This window comes from Anomalospiza imberbis, chromosome 25, assembly GCF_031753505.1.
Source record: "Anomalospiza imberbis isolate Cuckoo-Finch-1a 21T00152 chromosome 25, ASM3175350v1, whole genome shotgun sequence".
In the NCBI taxonomy this organism is placed as follows: Eukaryota; Metazoa; Chordata; class Aves; order Passeriformes; family Viduidae; genus Anomalospiza; species Anomalospiza imberbis.
This window is the reverse complement of record NC_089705.1, coordinates 2793965-2810409: the sequence shown is the minus strand read 5'-3', so window position 1 is coordinate 2810409 and position 16445 is coordinate 2793965. Positions and strand designations below refer to the sequence as shown.

Sequence of the window (16445 nt, the reverse complement as noted above, 5' to 3'; positions counted from 1 at the left end):
TACAGATCTGGAGAATATTATCAGGGCTTTGTGAAGATATTTATGTTAAGCTGGAAATAGCACCACAGATATTTTGAAGCATATGATTTCATCATGTTGGTTTTGCACAGCCTGATTTTTTGTAGCAGGGGAGCCATGGAGGTGGCTTCTGTGAGAAGCTGCTGGCAGCTTCCACCATGTCCAGCAGAGCCAGTCCCTGATGGCTCTGAAGGTGGACATGCTGCTGGCCAAGGCTGGGCCAATTAGAAATGATGGGAATGCCTCTGTGATAACAGATTTAAGAAGAAATTCAAAACAAAGTGAGGGCAATTTGAATTCCAGCTAGAGAAGAGGAGGTGAGAACATGTGAGGGAAACAACGTGGAAACACCAAGGTCAGTGGAGAAGGAGGGGCAGGAGGCGCTCCAGGTGCCAGAGCTGAGATTCCTCTGCAGGCTGTGGTAAGACCATGGTAAAACAGCTGTGTCCCTGTAATCCAGGAATTCCTGGAGGCAGAGATCCACCCACAGCCCATGGGGATCCACGGGGGAGGCAGAGATCCACCCACAGCCTGTGGGGATCCATGGGGAATCAGAGATCCACCCACAGCCCATGGGGATCCACGGGGGAGGCAGAGATCCACCCACAGCCCGTGGGGATCCACGGGGGAGGCAGAGATCCACCCACAGCCCGTGGGGATCCACAGGGGATGCAGAGATCCACCCACAGCCCACGGAGGAGGTGCCCATGCCCGAGCAGGTGGATGCCTGGCAGAGGCTGTGAGCCAGTGGGAGATGCAGTAGAGCAAGGGGGTCCCTGCTTCCAGGCGGGAGCAGCCTGTCCTTGCAGGACTGCAGCCCCTGGAAGAGTGACCCACACTGCAGTGGTTTTGGCAGGACTGTCTGCCCGTGGGAGGGACTCAGCTTGCAGCAGTTTTGGCAGGACTGCTGGTCATGAGATTGGAGCCACGCTGGAGAAGTGTCTCCTGTGGGAGGGACTCCACAGCCTCACAGGGGAAGGACTCCTCTCCCTGAGCAGCAGAAGAAAAACCTTGGGTGATGAACTGACCAAAACCCCCATAGCCTGTCTCCCTGCACTGTCAGTGGGAAGGAGGGAGGGTTGGGGGAAGAAAAGGTGATTTTAAGGGCTTATTTTACTTCTCATTAGCCTCCTCTGATTTTGTTTGTAATTAAACTCGTTTTTACGTCTACATTGAGCTTGTTTTGCCCATGGAGTGTTTTCTTATCTTTCTGGTTCTTATCTCAAGTCATGAAGCCTTCATTAAATTTTTCTCTCCTCTGCCCAGCAGTAGCAGGGGAGTGAGAGTGCGTGACTTTTGTGGGTGCCTGGCTTTTGGCCAGTGTCAAATCAAGGCAAGTACATGTACTTCATCAAAGCTTTTGATGCTGTCTCTCACAGCATCCCCAGATTAAATGTCCAGGACACAGCTTGATAAGTCCATAGTAAGTTGGATGAGGAGTGAGCTGATAGGTCAGGTGCAAAGAGTTATAGTAAATGAGATTGTCAGGCTGGTCAGCAGTCAGTGGTGGGGTTTCTTTAATGTCTTCATAAATTACATTGGTGTGGAAGTTGAATGTACATGAAATAAATTTGCTGATGATACTCTGTCAGGACCTTTGATATCCTTTGAGAGCAGAGAGAGAGAGAGCCAGATAGACCAGAGAGCTGGGCAGTCACCAGCCATATGAATTTTAACAAGAGTAAGTAATGAATTCTCCACCTGGGACACGGTAATCCTGGTTACATGGACAGACTAGGAGATGGAGAGCAGCCCTGTGCAAAGAGATCTGGAGGAGCTGGGTTGATGGCAACTTGAATATGAGTAAGCAGTGTGCCCTGGCAGCCAGAGAGGCCAACTGTGTCCTGGGGTGCATCAGGCACAGCATTGCCAGCCAGTCGAGGGGGAGGTGACTGTCCAGCTCTTTCTGTGCTGAGCTGGCTTCACCTTGAGTCCTGCTTGGGGCGGAGCAGTTGTAGGTGCTTCAATGCAAAAGGACATCAGGCTACCGGATTGTGACCAAGGTGGGGGGAGGCCTCGAGGCTCCTCCTTCTGAGGAGCAGCTGAGGTCTCTTGGCTTGTTGAGCCTGGAGAAGAGAATGCCCAAGGGTGATCCCATCAGAGTCTGCATCTTCCTCAAGAAGGCCATGAGGAGGAGGTGCTGGTCTCCAGTCTCTGGTGAGCAGCAGCAGGACAGGAGGACATGGAATGAAGCTGTGTCAGGGTAAGCACAGGTTAGACATGAGGAGAATGTTCTTTACCCTAAGGGTGGTTGGATACTGGAACAAGGTCCCCAGAAAAGTGGTCACAACACCAAACTTGCCAGAGTTCAGGGAGCATTTGGCCAATGCTCCTAGTCATACAGTTTAATTTGAGGTATTCCTTTGAGGAGCAGGACTTTTTTGGGTCCCTTCCAACTGAATTCTGTTTCTATGATAAACACCTGGGAAGAGAACGAAACTAAATCTGTGAGGTATTTAATCCAAATAAGTATATTTTGCTTGCTATTTACAAAAATAATCTGCAGTGGCGTTTTTACTATTGAATTAGGTCATTAATTCTCATAATGATTAGTAGTATCTGCTTGTTTAAGAACATAAGCCCAGAATGTCTTAAACACAATCCTTCAAAAGTCCCACAAAGATAATATTTTCACCCTCAACTTCATTTTACATATTTTGGCATTACATGGGGTTTTAACAGCTTGGGTGGAAAACTTTCCAGTTGAAAAGCATGTAATGAATGCCTTGAAATATTTTTTGATTTTTGGAATATAAAACCACAGTTGAAAGGTGATGATTCTGGACCTCAGTTAGACTGCTGGTATCTGTCTGGTGTGATCAGTGTCCTTTAGGCATTGCTAAAGGACATACATCTTAACGCTGCTGGTTTTTGGGGGACATGGCAGGGGGTGGCTGTGTGGGGGGTCTGTTTTCTGTGGCTCAGCATTCTCTTCCTGCAGAGTTTGGGAGAAGAGAGTCCATTGCTGTCACTTGTCACCACGCCTAGAGTTTCCTAGAAACACAGTCCCTACACAAATTTGTGAAGAAGTGTCAATGCAGTGAGACAATTTCATTTAAGTGTCATCTGTAAATTGGTCTGTTCTCAAAGGATTTTTTCTTTTCCTAGCTAATAAATTGATTACACGAGAAGGGCCTTCCTTTCTGCAGATGCGAATAAAACATTTGATGAAGTCAAACTGCATCCCCCAAGCCACTTCCCTGTCAAAATTGTGTGCTGATTCTCCAGAAATTGCAAATGTTTCATCTTTTCGCCAAGCCTACATCACATGTGTGTGTTCAATGCTGCCTAATGAAGACTCCATTAAGGAGGTTAGTAACTATAGTCCCTTTTTAATATGTATTTATTAAGAATTTTAGAATTTATTTATGTAGTAGTAAGAGTTGAAGCTGAAGAGTGAAACTTTTGCAGTGGAGTTCCATAAGAGGAATTTTGAAAGATTATTTTGAAAGATGAGACAATGTGTGGTCATCCCTTTCCAGGGATTGGATGTGATTGGGCTGGCTGTGCCAGATGTGGAAGTTAATTTGCTTAGCTCCTACAAATTAAACTACTTCTGTCTATATCTATAAGTAATAGCATATACACACACACAAGTGTTTATATGCGTCTGTGTGTGCATACTTCTCTAGAGGAATGTAAATACATGTGAATTATGTGAATGTCTAACTCTGTGTGTGTGTGTGTACATACACACTGTGTATAAAGTTGTCCCTTGCATTTCTGGTACCTCCTGGTACCTTGAATTGATTCTGAGGCACACATGTAACAAGAAATACAGCTCTAGAGTTGTTTGTTCACTGCTGCTCTGTGTAAATGTAGAAAGTAGAATTAAGGATCACTGTCAGGCTTCCAATGTTTGGCTTGGTTTTGCCAGTTTATTGTACCAATTAAAATGCTAATTAAAGCAGTTGTCCTACACAGTAATTAACTATTGCAAGAGCATGAAGCCCAAATGTTCTGTGATGCAAGATGGCTTTCTCTGCAAGACATTAGTGCCAGCCACATGTAACAATTAAAAAGGATTTTGAAATGCAGCAACCCGATAAATTAAAGCCATATAGAGTGTTTTAATGTTAACTGTTTGTCAAATGTCAGTGTGAGTGTTTGCTGGGACACGTAGCAGCTTCATATAGCCATCTTATTATCAAAGTAGATTTTGTTTAATTTGGAATTCTTTTGGGAAAGACTGATCCAAAGCTGGCAAGTATAGCTCTTCAGGGAGTCAATTTAAGCAAATGCCCCTTATCCCATTCATAAAAAATTCAGTTGTGAAACAAGCAGTCATCTTTTGGAGCTCTTCTTCAAATAAAGAGTATCAACATGGTGTCCCATTAAAAAATGGTAGAAGGCTAGGTTAGTGGTAGGACATGTTTATGATGACATAAAAAATAAAGTATCACTGTACTGTTACAACTTTTCCTTCAAACTAAAGTATCATGGAAAACAAAGACAAGTTAAATCTTACATGGTTGTATGTTCTTAGGAATAACTTTGAGGAGTAAACTGGTATACTTGTTAATAGAACATGGGGAGGAGGGGCATCATTTTTTAACAATTCTAATTTAAAATATCTTAGCAATGTTTGTTCTGTAGTCTCCTAACTTTCAGTGAGTTGTTGTTCTGGTTGGGTTTATAACAGAGTAATAGTGGTCAGCATTTCAGGTCTAGTAAAGACAGCTCAGTAGGTATCTGGTTTGTCACTTAAGTGACTGGCTGGATATTTTTGGATGATTTCAAGATGTGTATTTTGACATCTTGAATATTTAAAAAAAAATCTTACAAACAGTCTCACAGCAAAAAAGATCTCACAAACAAAAAGCAAAAACCCCAAGATCTGAAATGAGATGAATTATCATTGACCAAGTTTGAGATAATCAGGACTTGAAACCAGTTTTCTTGTTGCTTACTCAGTAGTTAATGCCCTGAATGCAAAGGAGTTTGTCCAAAAAGAATCACATTTCTATGGGAGGAGAAGAGCTCTGCTGTAGCTGTAGGTCACTCTGAGTGCCAGGCCATGCTCGTGCTGGAGCTGGTGTTGCTCCTGCTGGTCCAGCACACAACAGAAGTTCTGGGTCTGATTGAGGAATAACTGATGGCTATAAAAAATGTGGGATTTATCATTCCGTAGCCTCAGAAACCCTAGTAGGTAGGTTTTAATGTTGTGGTTTTTAAAACAGTGGTGGTGGTGTTCAGTGACTGTTGTTTTAATGGAACTGGTGATGAGCATGCCCTCTGTCAGTAATGTCTGGCTGAGTAGCTCACAGGTAGCCTGCCACGTTGCCTTCAGATCTGTGGAGGAAGCATGTCCCATACTTACATGCACTGACAATAGTTGTGTCTCTAAAACCCAAGACTTGGAAGATCAGACTTCTATCAAACAGCTGCAGGCAGCCTCTGCATTTTTTAAGAATATTTGCTGTAGTATTGAGAAAATGGCAGTGTATAATTGTAGAAATTATTAAAGACAAAAGTTTGTGTCACTTAGCTTTAAATTTAAATTTTAGCTTTTTAAATCTACGTTATATAGTGATGGAAATTGTTACCTATAGAGAAGAGGAATAGTTGAGTGGAGAGAGACAGTAGAATACTGTGAGAAGGCTGGAGTTGCCCTGCTGTCAGACTTAGACTTCCCACCCAAGCTGCAGGACCTGCGTAGCTGTAGGTACTGGAGGTCGATGTCAACATAAGAAAGGTGCTGCTGGCAAGGAATGTTGGGGGGAAGATGGCATGCAGCAGTGTCCTGTTACCTATAGGAGCCCCTTTCTCTCCTGGGCAGTGATCAGCATCTTCACAATCCTGTCACAAGGCCATTGGCCTCGCTTCTCAGCCCTCCCCAGCCTGCTGGAGGTGGCACTTGATTTACAGATACTGTATGGCTTTATCTTTGACATGCAGGGAGCAATGATGTCTGTTCCCTTAGACAGCAAAGCACTGTCACCTAAATCATTTTCTGAGGTTTCTCTCTTGCCAGGGGTGAATCAGTGACAACTCCCTCCCTCCTTCCCCCCTCCAAATCTGTTGTATTTTACTTTATCAAATGCAAAACTGACACATCTGCAAGGCCTTGCACCTTGTGAATTGCTCTGGAAATGTCTGCTGCAAGAGGTCAGTTCTGGGTCTCAAGTTGAACACCAAAAGTCAGTGGACCTTAGAAAATGCTGACACTGCCCAATGAACTCCAGTGTCAAGCCTGAATGGGAAACTGGGTTAATATCCCTGCTTCTGCTCTTCCTGCTGAATGAGATGTCTGCAAAAATTAGTTTAACTTCCTGTTGTTTGTTCTCTGTCATTGTTATTCATGAGGAACAAGGAGTTTGAAATGTTTATAATGTCAACAGCTGTTTAAAGTACATGTTGCTAGACCACAGTCTGTTCTGTGAAGCAGAATAGATACAGTGGAAAAATGTATTAAAACCTAGTGTTGTCTTAGTAGTAAATGGTCTTCATAATTACTGTTTATGGCTTATATCCAAGCTGACCCCCTGGTTTGATACACAGATATGTTCTACCTTAAGCAGACATTCCAGAACTTCCTTGGGATTTGTCTCCTTGTCGTGGTTTAACCCTAGCTAGACCCAGGCCCCGCGTAGCTGCTTGCTCAACTCCCCTAGCAGCAGTACCAGGGACAGAAGTGGAAGGGTATAAGTCAGAAAACTTGTAGGTAGAGGTAAGGACAATATAAAAGGTGAAGCAAAAGCCGTGCACACAAGCAAAGCAAAACCAGGAATTAATTCAGTTCTACCCATGGGCCTGCAGCTCCAGGAGAGCAAGGCACAGTCATGCGTAACGGAGACTTGAGAAGAGAAATGCCATCTCTCAACACACTCCCCTTCCTCCTTCTCCCCCTCACTGTATGTGATGAGCATGGTGTCATGGTCTGGAATATCCCTTTGGTCAGCTGGGGTCTCCTGTCCTGGCTGTGTCTCCTTCCAGCCTCCTGTGCACTCCCAGCTTCCTTTGCTGTGTGTGAGTGCTGCTCAGCAATAACAAAAACATCTCTGTGTTATCAACCCTGTGTCCAGCAGAAATCCCATACACAGCCCCATACCAGCCCTGAGGAAGAAAAATAACTCTACCCCAGCCAAAATCAGCGCACTACTCTAAATGCTTCTGTTTCTATCATCATGCTTTGAAATGTGGTTGTTCAGAATCAGTACCTAGGGATGAAGAGAACAAGAGACCAGCTTTTTCACAACTCTTGATCTTTTTGGACCTGGGTTCTAATTTTCAAAAGTAACACAAGAATCCCTGTAAGTGCAGAGAGACAGAATGGGAAGTTTTAGATAGATGGTTGCCCTGCATGCAAGTATTTAGCTAAGCTGCCCGAAGTGGAAGGTTGTCCCAAATAAAGCTAATATCAAGAAGGGATCAGAACTAACAGGTGAACTTCTCATAACATTTTGTAGCTGAAAGGTGTGGCATGATCGCTGGGTATGGGAGATGTAATGTGTTGTTTGTGAGGCTTTGATATAGTAAATGTGCGTTTCTTTTGTAAACACACTGAGAATAAAGTGCCTTTTTCGTTTTCTTTTTCTTTAAGATTGCAAAGGTGGATTGCAAAGAGGTACTAGACATCATATGTAATCTGGAATCTGAGGGACAAGAAAACACTGCATTTATTCTTTGTACAACATATCTTACCCATCAGCTTCAAACAGCAAATGTGTATTGCTCTTGGTACGTATAAGCTGCTTCTGCTAACTGTTCCTCACTGGCTAGAATTGAGTGAATACAGTACAAAAATATGTAGAGAAGGTGGATTTATCCTTTCTTTGAGAAGTGCATCAGACTGAAGCACTTCCTAGGTAATTACTTATTTTGTCACAAGTTGCTATGCTAATAGCATAGCAGTTAGACAAAAGTAATGTTTAAGCAATGTAGAACTGAAACAGCACTCATATTATTGGCATGAACACTAATACTTCTGTGGGGTAGTAGATCTGTCAGTGGTGGTGGGTCAGTGCTCTCAGGGTTGGTATTAAACCCCTAGCTTTGTGGTTCCACAAAGTATGTTGTCAGTCTGTTCTTCCCTTGGGAATACTTGGCCCCATGAAAGTCTGGTGCATTTTTTTGACTTATTCCACAGAGATGTCAGTATTAGGAATGAGCAGAAGTAACACCCTGTAACAACTTCTCTCCACTTCCCCTCCAAGAGCCTTTTTATATTTTTATAATTTCTGTAACTCCAAGAATTGTAGTGCTAGATTTTGGCCTGATTGTGACTGTAAAACTCTGCCCTCTTAACTGTCTGGAGATGCAGAACCTTCTGCACCTCTGTTTCAGCAGTGGTAAACTTGTAGAGCCAAAGCAGAGGGGCTGATTTGTGCCTTTCAGAAAATGGGTTTGTAGTTTTGGCTTTCAAAGCATGGCAAAATATGTGGTTTTCTTCCATTTAAATCCCCACCTGGATAAAGCATTACATGGTCAGACATATCAACAATACATTGGGAATTTTTTAGTTAGCTGTGGTATTGGTCATTTGCTCCATGTTTTAAAGCCATTAAAAAAAGTTTTTACAGTACTTCGGTGTCTGCAGGATGATTGACAGTTCAGCCTAGTCCAGTCATGTGTACAAATAGGCCAGAAAGGTCTTGTTGAGCAAAAAATACCTTGTAGAACGAAATGAACCTTTTGGAAGACTCAGAAGGGGAGAGTTCACCACGCTTGAAGTTCTAGAGGATGTTTTTCACTATAGAATTTTTAAATTAGGGATTAGAGTAGAATTATATCCAGAAAAGTACAAGGCTAGAGTACAAAAACTACAAGGTACCGTAGAGGTACGAGGCTGGAACATTATTCTAGGGTAAGTTATATTGCTTGCTGTTGTCCAAGAAGACATGATTTGTTCCAGTAGCTGTATGCCTAGGGAGCAAATGAAGAGGGTTGGACTTTGTGTTGTCAGACTGTTGGGAACCAAATGTGGGTAGATTTTTTTGCTTGCAGTATGAAGTCTGAACTGAAACTCTTTAGCATTGGAATGCAATTTTCAGGTCCTGTTGGTCTAACTCAGACCTGTAGATTTCTCATCTCCATGTCAGTCTGACTCCCAGGTCAGGCCTACCCGAGGCTAATGCTACACAAAACGTCATGCAGCTGTAACATGCAACTTGCACATCAGCTTTAAACTTGGCTAGCCTAGGTGACAGGCAGTGATGGCTTGAAGATCCAAATGGTAGCACAGTCCAGCAACATAAATGTGTCCCTGCTTACAGAAGGTTAGCAGGTTTGTGTCATATCATTATGTCTACACTGGTTTTAGTCATTCTGAGGAAAGATGCTGGCTCAAACTGTGCTGGCTTGTCCATGCATAGCACAGTTCCCCCTCCACTGCTGTCCTGATAGACTTCTCAAATTCTAGCTACCTTCCCTGGGGATGAGATGGGAGAATTAAGTCTTCTGTCTAATGGCAATGCTGACATTGTGGAGGTGTATAAATTGAAGTTCTAGTAGTGTACCTAGCAGTCCTTGTACAGCTGCTTGCTTATTGGAAGAGAAGTGGCAACTTTCCCTTATGATTCACCTTAGCCATTTTAAATGTCTGTGTGAGAGGTAAAGACTCTGGAAGTGTGGGACTGTTTTTTTTTGTCTAGAAAGGAAGTCTGCAGCTACAGATGTGTGCATTAAGTGAGACGAATCCCAGTGCCAGTGTCTTTCCCCTGTAAGGATCAGGAGATACACTGGGCTTTGATCAGATGCTCGAGTGGGGCACAGGAACAGTTCTCTTCAGTGTCACTTGGAGATCAGGACCTAATTGAAGTGTACGCTGTCCTTGAATAACACTTGAATTTTTCTTGGCATCAGCTCTGAACTGACACACTGTGACTGCACAGATTGTCTGTATCTGCAATGTTATTACATTCTGCTTTCAACTCTTTGCAGGGAACTGACACTTTTCTGGAGCAAACTGCAGAGAAGAATAGATCCTTCCTTAGATTCCTTTTTGGAGAGATGTCGTCAGTTTGGCATCATTGCCAAGACACTACAGCACCTGTTTTTCTTGATAAGAGTCATACAATCTGAAGTAAGTAACAGTCCTGAGTCTTTGGACACAGCTAGAGCTGATTACGTGAATTTATTTTTTTATTAATAATTCTATTGAACTGAAAAAAATATAGCTTATTTCATTATTCATACTTTCTGATTATGCCTCAAAACATACTAATAAAAATCTTCTGTTTCCTTTAAACAGGCAGAGGAAGCAGGACTTGCTGTGTCTGTGTTGCTGTGTGTGAGAGCCCTTCAGATCAGGTCCAACGGAAGCGATGAAATGAAGACATCAGTGTGTAAAACAATTGCTTGCCTTTTGCCAGAAGACCTTGAAGTTAGAAGAGCCTGTCAGCTCACAGAATTCTTACTTGAGCCAACTTTGAGTGGATTTAATGCATTGGAAGAGCTCTATATGCAGCCAGACCAAAAATTTGATGAAGAAAACGCACTGGTTCCAAATTCACTCCGCTGTGAACTGCTGTTGGCTTTGAAAGCATATTGGCCGTTTGATCCTGAATTTTGGGACTGGAAGACTTTGAAGCGGCACTGTCTTAAACTATTAGGGAAAGTAGCTTCTGATTCCGAGGATGATGCAGCTTGTCATATGTCACTCAATGAAACTGACATGTTAGAAACTTTCTTTAGTGACTATGATGAGACAAAAGAACACAAATATTATGATGGGAAAGACACAATGAGCCACCCTAAGGAAAAAGCAAGAGTAAAAAAACCAATTGGTTCTTCAGAAAGATACCAGAGATGGCTTCAATACAAGTTTTTTTGTGTGCTCTGCAAAAGGGAGTGTATAGAGGCCAGAATACTGCATCATTCTAAGATGCACATGGAAGATGGTATTTATACATGTCCTGTTTGCACAAAAAAGTTCAAGAGAAAGGAATTTTTTGTACCACACGTAATGGAACATGTTAAAATGCCACCTAGTAGAACACACAGACCTAAAAAGAAAATCATTCTGAAAAAAGAGAGATCACCGCAAAAGGCAACAGCTTCCAGCAGCCCACCCCCAGTGTTTCCAGAAAGGTCACACCAGGCACAGCTCCCCGAAAGCTTTGACGATGACACGGAGGAATACGTCACATTCAGCCAACTGGAAAATTGCCAGCTGCAAGACAGAGACATCTACCCCTGTCCTGGGACGGATTGTTCTAGAGTATTTAAGCAGTTTAAGTACTTAAGTGTACATCTGAAAGCTGAACATCAAAACAACGACGAGAACGCAAAACACTACTTGGATATGAAGAACAGGAGGGAGAAGTGCGCGTTCTGCCGCCGGCACTTCATGACGTCCTTCCACCTGCGGGAGCACGAGCGCGTGCACTGCGGGCCTCAGCCCTACATGTGTGTGTCCATGGACTGCTACGCCAGGTTTGGGTCGGTCAATGAGCTGCTCAACCACAAACAAACACACGATGATCTTCGCTATAAATGTGAGCTGAATGGCTGTAATATTGTTTTCAGTGACTTAGGGCAGCTTTACCATCACGAGGCGCAGCACTTCAGGGATGCGTCGTACACCTGCAACTACTTTGGTTGCAAGAAGTTTTATTATTCAAAAACTGAATTTCAGAATCACCTTGCAGCCCATGATATTAAAGTGTCAAATGGGGAAGGGAAGCAAACGCTGAACCTTGAAGGGTTGGTTTCAGAAGAAAAATCCAGTTATCTTCCAGAGTCTCAGCTGCTTGGACAATCTGAAAATTCCAATCTGAACGATAACTTGGATCCCTCAGGCTCTCAGGAAATTCCACAGGTGAAGGAAGAATCTCTCTCTGACAGTGAAGATCTCAACAGTGAAAGTAATTGCAGCCTGCATTGTGGGAAGCACAGGGCAGATGCTGCAGCAAGCCAAGGTCAGACGTCTCCACGGCCGCTTGGAACAGTGGCTCACAACCAGTCAGTTCCAGGTTTTGTCATGTCCCAGGAAGGAGTCTTCCATCCAGCAAATATGAAACAACAGTGTTCCAATGTGGCAGTTTGCTTTGATGAAAAAAGTCTTTCCTATGGTTTTGAAGGCTGCTGTTCCACCCACAAAAATTCCAGAAGTATGCAAAAACACCTTCGAAGGGCCCATCCATACAACTTTAAAGGTAAAAGAAATATAGAAATGAAAACTAAATACTTTCTCGATCTGTTGAGTGATGCTCAGGACAGTAAATCCCCTACAGATATGAGTCCAGAGTTGGGTCATAATTCTGATACAAATGCTGACTCTCCAGAAAGTGTGTATTGTGCTGTAGATGCTAAAGAAAGCAGTGGCCTGAGGGAAGAAACTTGTCCTTCTTCCCCAGAAACATCTTTTTATGACAGCTCTAAAGAACTAGATATTGAAGATAACATGCTGGAACTAATGTTAGGCTTGAAACATCTAAGCTTAAAAAATGCTAACATTCAGAATTCTTCAAGACAGAAATCTTTTCTGGGCTATTCATCTAGGGATGCCAAGTGCCCTGAGTCAGTTGATGAAACTACCTCAAAATTTCACCTTCAAGAGCAAGAAGATAATTTACCCAGTCAGTACCTTACTCAACTGGCGGCTAAACCATTTTTCTGTGAATGTCACGGATGTACATGTGAGTTTGTGACCAGAGAAGCTCTCTTAATGCATTATGTTAAAAAGCATAACTATTCAAAGGAAGTGGTTCTTCAGCTAAATATGTTCCAGCATCGGTATTCACCATTTAAGTGTCACATTTGCCAAAGATCATTTACAAGAAAAACACATCTTCGAATTCACTATAGAAACAAACATCAAATTGGCTGTCAGATGGTGGCTCACAAGGCGTGTCCTAGTGAAAAATTTGATCATGTGGGATTGTGTACAGAGGACATGCATAAGAATAGCACTGCTCCAGTGCCTGCCTGTGCAAACAGCGTTGGGTTCTCTGGACATTCGGACTCTGAACAGCTGTGTCACCCGAAAAAGGAAGACTGCTCTTCTGAGACTGATTTGGAGTCCAATGAAGAGACAGACAATGATGTAACAAGAAAAACATCTAACATAAGTTCTCTGGACAGTCATAGGGAAGAACTGGAAGCAAGGCAAGGAAGAGGGAGCAAAAGAACAGTTGCTAAAGGAAACTTATGTTATATATTGCATAAGTACCACAAACCATTTCATTGTATACATAAAAGCTGCAACTCAGCATTCACAAACCAGAAAGGTTTGATTCGCCATTACAGAACTGTTCACCAGTACAATAAGGAACAGCTCTGCTTAGAAAAAGACAAAGCAAGAACAAAAAGGGAACTTGTCAAATGTAAAAAAATATTTGCATGCAAACACAAAGAGTGTGGTAAGCGTTTTCTGTGTTCTAAAGCTCTTGCTAAACATTGTAGTGACTTCCACAATGAAATCTTAGAGGATCAAAAACTGCTTTCTGAAGCGGAGTCAGCCAGATTTGCTTGTAACCAAGCGCACTGCCATGCTGTATTTTATACGTTTAATAAGCTTAAACAGCACCTAATAGAAGAACATGCCAATGAAGAAAAATTAAACAAAGATTTTGAAATCCATTGTGACCTTAATGGCTGCAATCGAATTTTCACAAATTACAGTAACTATTCTCAACATGTATATTTCAGACACAGTGAATATTATGATAGTCTCTTTGGAAATCAGAGAGAGGAGGAAGATGATGAAGGTAAAGACAAAAATGAGCAAAATTGTTTGAAAGACAGCTTTAGCACAAGCAAGCAGAATGGGAAGCAATTAAAAGAAAAAGCGAAAAGAATTAGCAGAAGCAGGGAAAAGCATTTGCTGAATTTCAAAACAAAAGAGGAAGCCCTACAAATGTGCAAAGAGAAGTCTAACCAGACCCAGTACCCCTGCATGGTCCAGGGGTGCCTGTCTGTTGTCAAACTGGAAAGCAGCATAGTGAGGCACTACAAGCGCACACACCAGATGACCAACATGTACATCGAGCAGCGCCTTCAGAAACTCGTTCTTTGTGTTAAATGTGGCATCATGACTGAAAAGCAGTCTTGCTCTGGCACAGCTTCAGACTTGGATAAAAAAGGTGTAGAAATGAATGAGGATAAATCAGCTAATTCTGAGCCTGTGCAGGAAAGTGACAAAGCCCTTGTTGCAAACCCTGCATGTGATCCTCCAGATGTGAGTAATGAAGACCAAAAGCAATGTTCACCGAGTAGTGTGAATTGTGATGCCAGTGCCTTTGTGTGTTCAGGCACTTTAAAATATAACCACAGTTCAAAGAACACTTGTTTTGAAGAGCCTAATGCCGGGGAGACAACTATGTGTAAAACTGAAGGTCTTTCTGAAAGCAGTGAAAGAGAGAATAGCTCTTCTTTCTCCAGTTTACAATTAGAGTTGCCAAGAGAGAAAGACCCAGAGGAATGTCAACATAGTGCGGTTAATCAGAATGCAAAAAGAAATGTACTTTGTGCTACAAAAGACAAATTTCAAAAGCCTCCTGTGTCCAAACCATTTGATTTAAAGACATATAAACCAATGGGATTTGAGTCTTCATTTTTAAAATTTATTCAGGAAAGTGAGGGAAAAGATGATGATGATGATGATGATTGTGATGAGGTAGTAGAATGGGAGTCTCCTGAGCAGTTGCCAGTAGATGAAACATTGCAAAAAGAGGGAGACAGTCAAGGGAATACACCAGTAAACAACTTTGTAAGTGATGAAAATGTAATCATAACCCCAAATGACCCTGGGCAGCTCACAGAGATCCAGCCCTTGCTGTCAGAGTCTTCATCTGCCCCTTCTTTAGAAAATCTGAGGGCAATCTTGGACAAGGCCCTAACGGACTGTGGAGACCTTGCCTTAAAACAGCTGCATTACTTACGACCAGTAGTAGTTCTTGAAAGATCCAAGTTTTCCACACCTCTCATAGATTTATTTCCAACAAAAAAGGCAGATGAGCTGTGTGTAGGAAGTACATAAGTAGCTTTGCTTAGAGCAGATAGCCTCCACTACTGCTGTACGGGGAGAACTTCAAGTTAGAACAGTAATTGTTACAGTACACACTTTTTAGGTTAGTTTTGACTGTTTAATTCCATGAATGTATAATATCTGTCGAAAGTAATGGCCAAGTTAATTTAGCTCCCCATTTTTTTCAATGAACAATGCTGATTTTGGTGCTATTTAACACATCAGAATACTGGGGGCTTCCTCTTGAAGAGTAAATGTGCATGATTGTATATGGAACAAGTACTGGGGTACCAGGGTTTGGGGGGCGATGGAGTTATTACTTGACTTGAATGTGCACCCCAGGGTGCTTTGTGTAACATATTGTACACTACAGCATCTTATATTTTTTGAGTTATGAGTTTCAATAAATTACAGTTTTTCACCCATTTGTTTACTGTACAGTAAATCTTTAATGTGCTTTACTTGTAATTGAGTTTGGGACCATTCTGAGTGCATTGGACGGTGTTGCTTAAGTTTTATGCATTTGTAGATAATTTATCAGACTGATAAAATAGATACAGAAAAGTAAAGTATTACATTTTATTTTACAACATTCTCTGTGCTTTTTTCAGACTTGAAAGAACTATAATTAGTACAGGCTTACTAATTGCACTTATGCATGAGAAAGTCTTTGTTCCTTTAAAGGCAGAGGGTGTTTTATGAGGCTGTCTGGCACCACCTGAGTGTGTGGTGAGTGTTGCCAGACTTCCAAACAGGTTGTGTCACTTGAAAGTACCTGTGCATATTTTGGGTTCCCCGGTTTGCTTTTTGGACAATGAATGAAACCTAGCTGGAAGATTCACCAGAAGAGTCAGCTAATATTTTAAGCTCTGTTTCTTGTTCTGTATGACATTTCTTACCACACATGGCTACCTCACAAGGCCCAGAATCACTGTCCCCTGTATGGGGTATTTCCCCATCTCCATGGGGATTCTAATGAGCAAGCAGCAATCACTGCTTCTCACTGACTGAGGCTTGGGTGTTGTTGGGGCTTCTGCAGTTTTGTACTGCAGTGGAAAGGAAATGGAAAAAAAAACTTCAGGAAATGTTTACAACAGAGCATGGGTTTTGGTTGGGTGCAGGAGTGATGGCAGCTATCAAACTGTCTAGTGAACTGTGGTATGACCAAAATGAGGCAGAAATGGCACCTTCATACTGCGTTCAGGAAAATAAAATTATTTGGGCATCCTTAAAAGTTAAATTAAAAATCATACACCAAACAAGAGAAGTGTAGCTTACTGCCTAGCTGTCATGTAATTTCCTCAATCTAAACTAAAAGCTTCTTTTAATGAAAGAAATATGGTGCATCAATCTTCTCACAAAGTTCTAAAAATGGAAGTTAGTTGTGTCCAAAGGTTAAATACTGCAACATGATCAGACAGCCTTCAGTGTGTTCCAGAGTAATTTCTCACTCTAAAATAATGAAGCACCTTTTAATTTCAAGTTTGACTCATATTTTAACATACTTGATTCTTCA

General features: G+C 42.2%; 1 protein-coding gene across 4 annotated transcripts in view; it reads left to right on the top strand.

Annotated features, from left to right (window-relative positions):
* RLF (RLF zinc finger) overlaps positions 1 to 15354 on the top strand; it is a 41599-nt gene extending 26245 nt beyond the window's left edge. For 3 of the 4 annotated variants that reach the window (XM_068172680.1, XM_068172681.1, XM_068172682.1), the window contains 4 exons: positions 3127 to 3329; positions 7562 to 7698; positions 9901 to 10042; positions 10211 to 15354. In XM_068172680.1, the coding sequence (XP_068028781.1) occupies positions 3127 to 3329; positions 7562 to 7698; positions 9901 to 10042; positions 10211 to 14941 (5213 nt within the window). In that variant the 3' untranslated portion in view covers positions 14942 to 15354. The remainder of the gene's footprint in view (positions 1 to 3126; positions 3330 to 7561; positions 7699 to 9900; positions 10043 to 10210) is intronic. The other variant, XM_068172683.1, reaches the window with a different exon arrangement.
* Positions 15355 to 16445: the final 1091 nt, after the last annotated feature.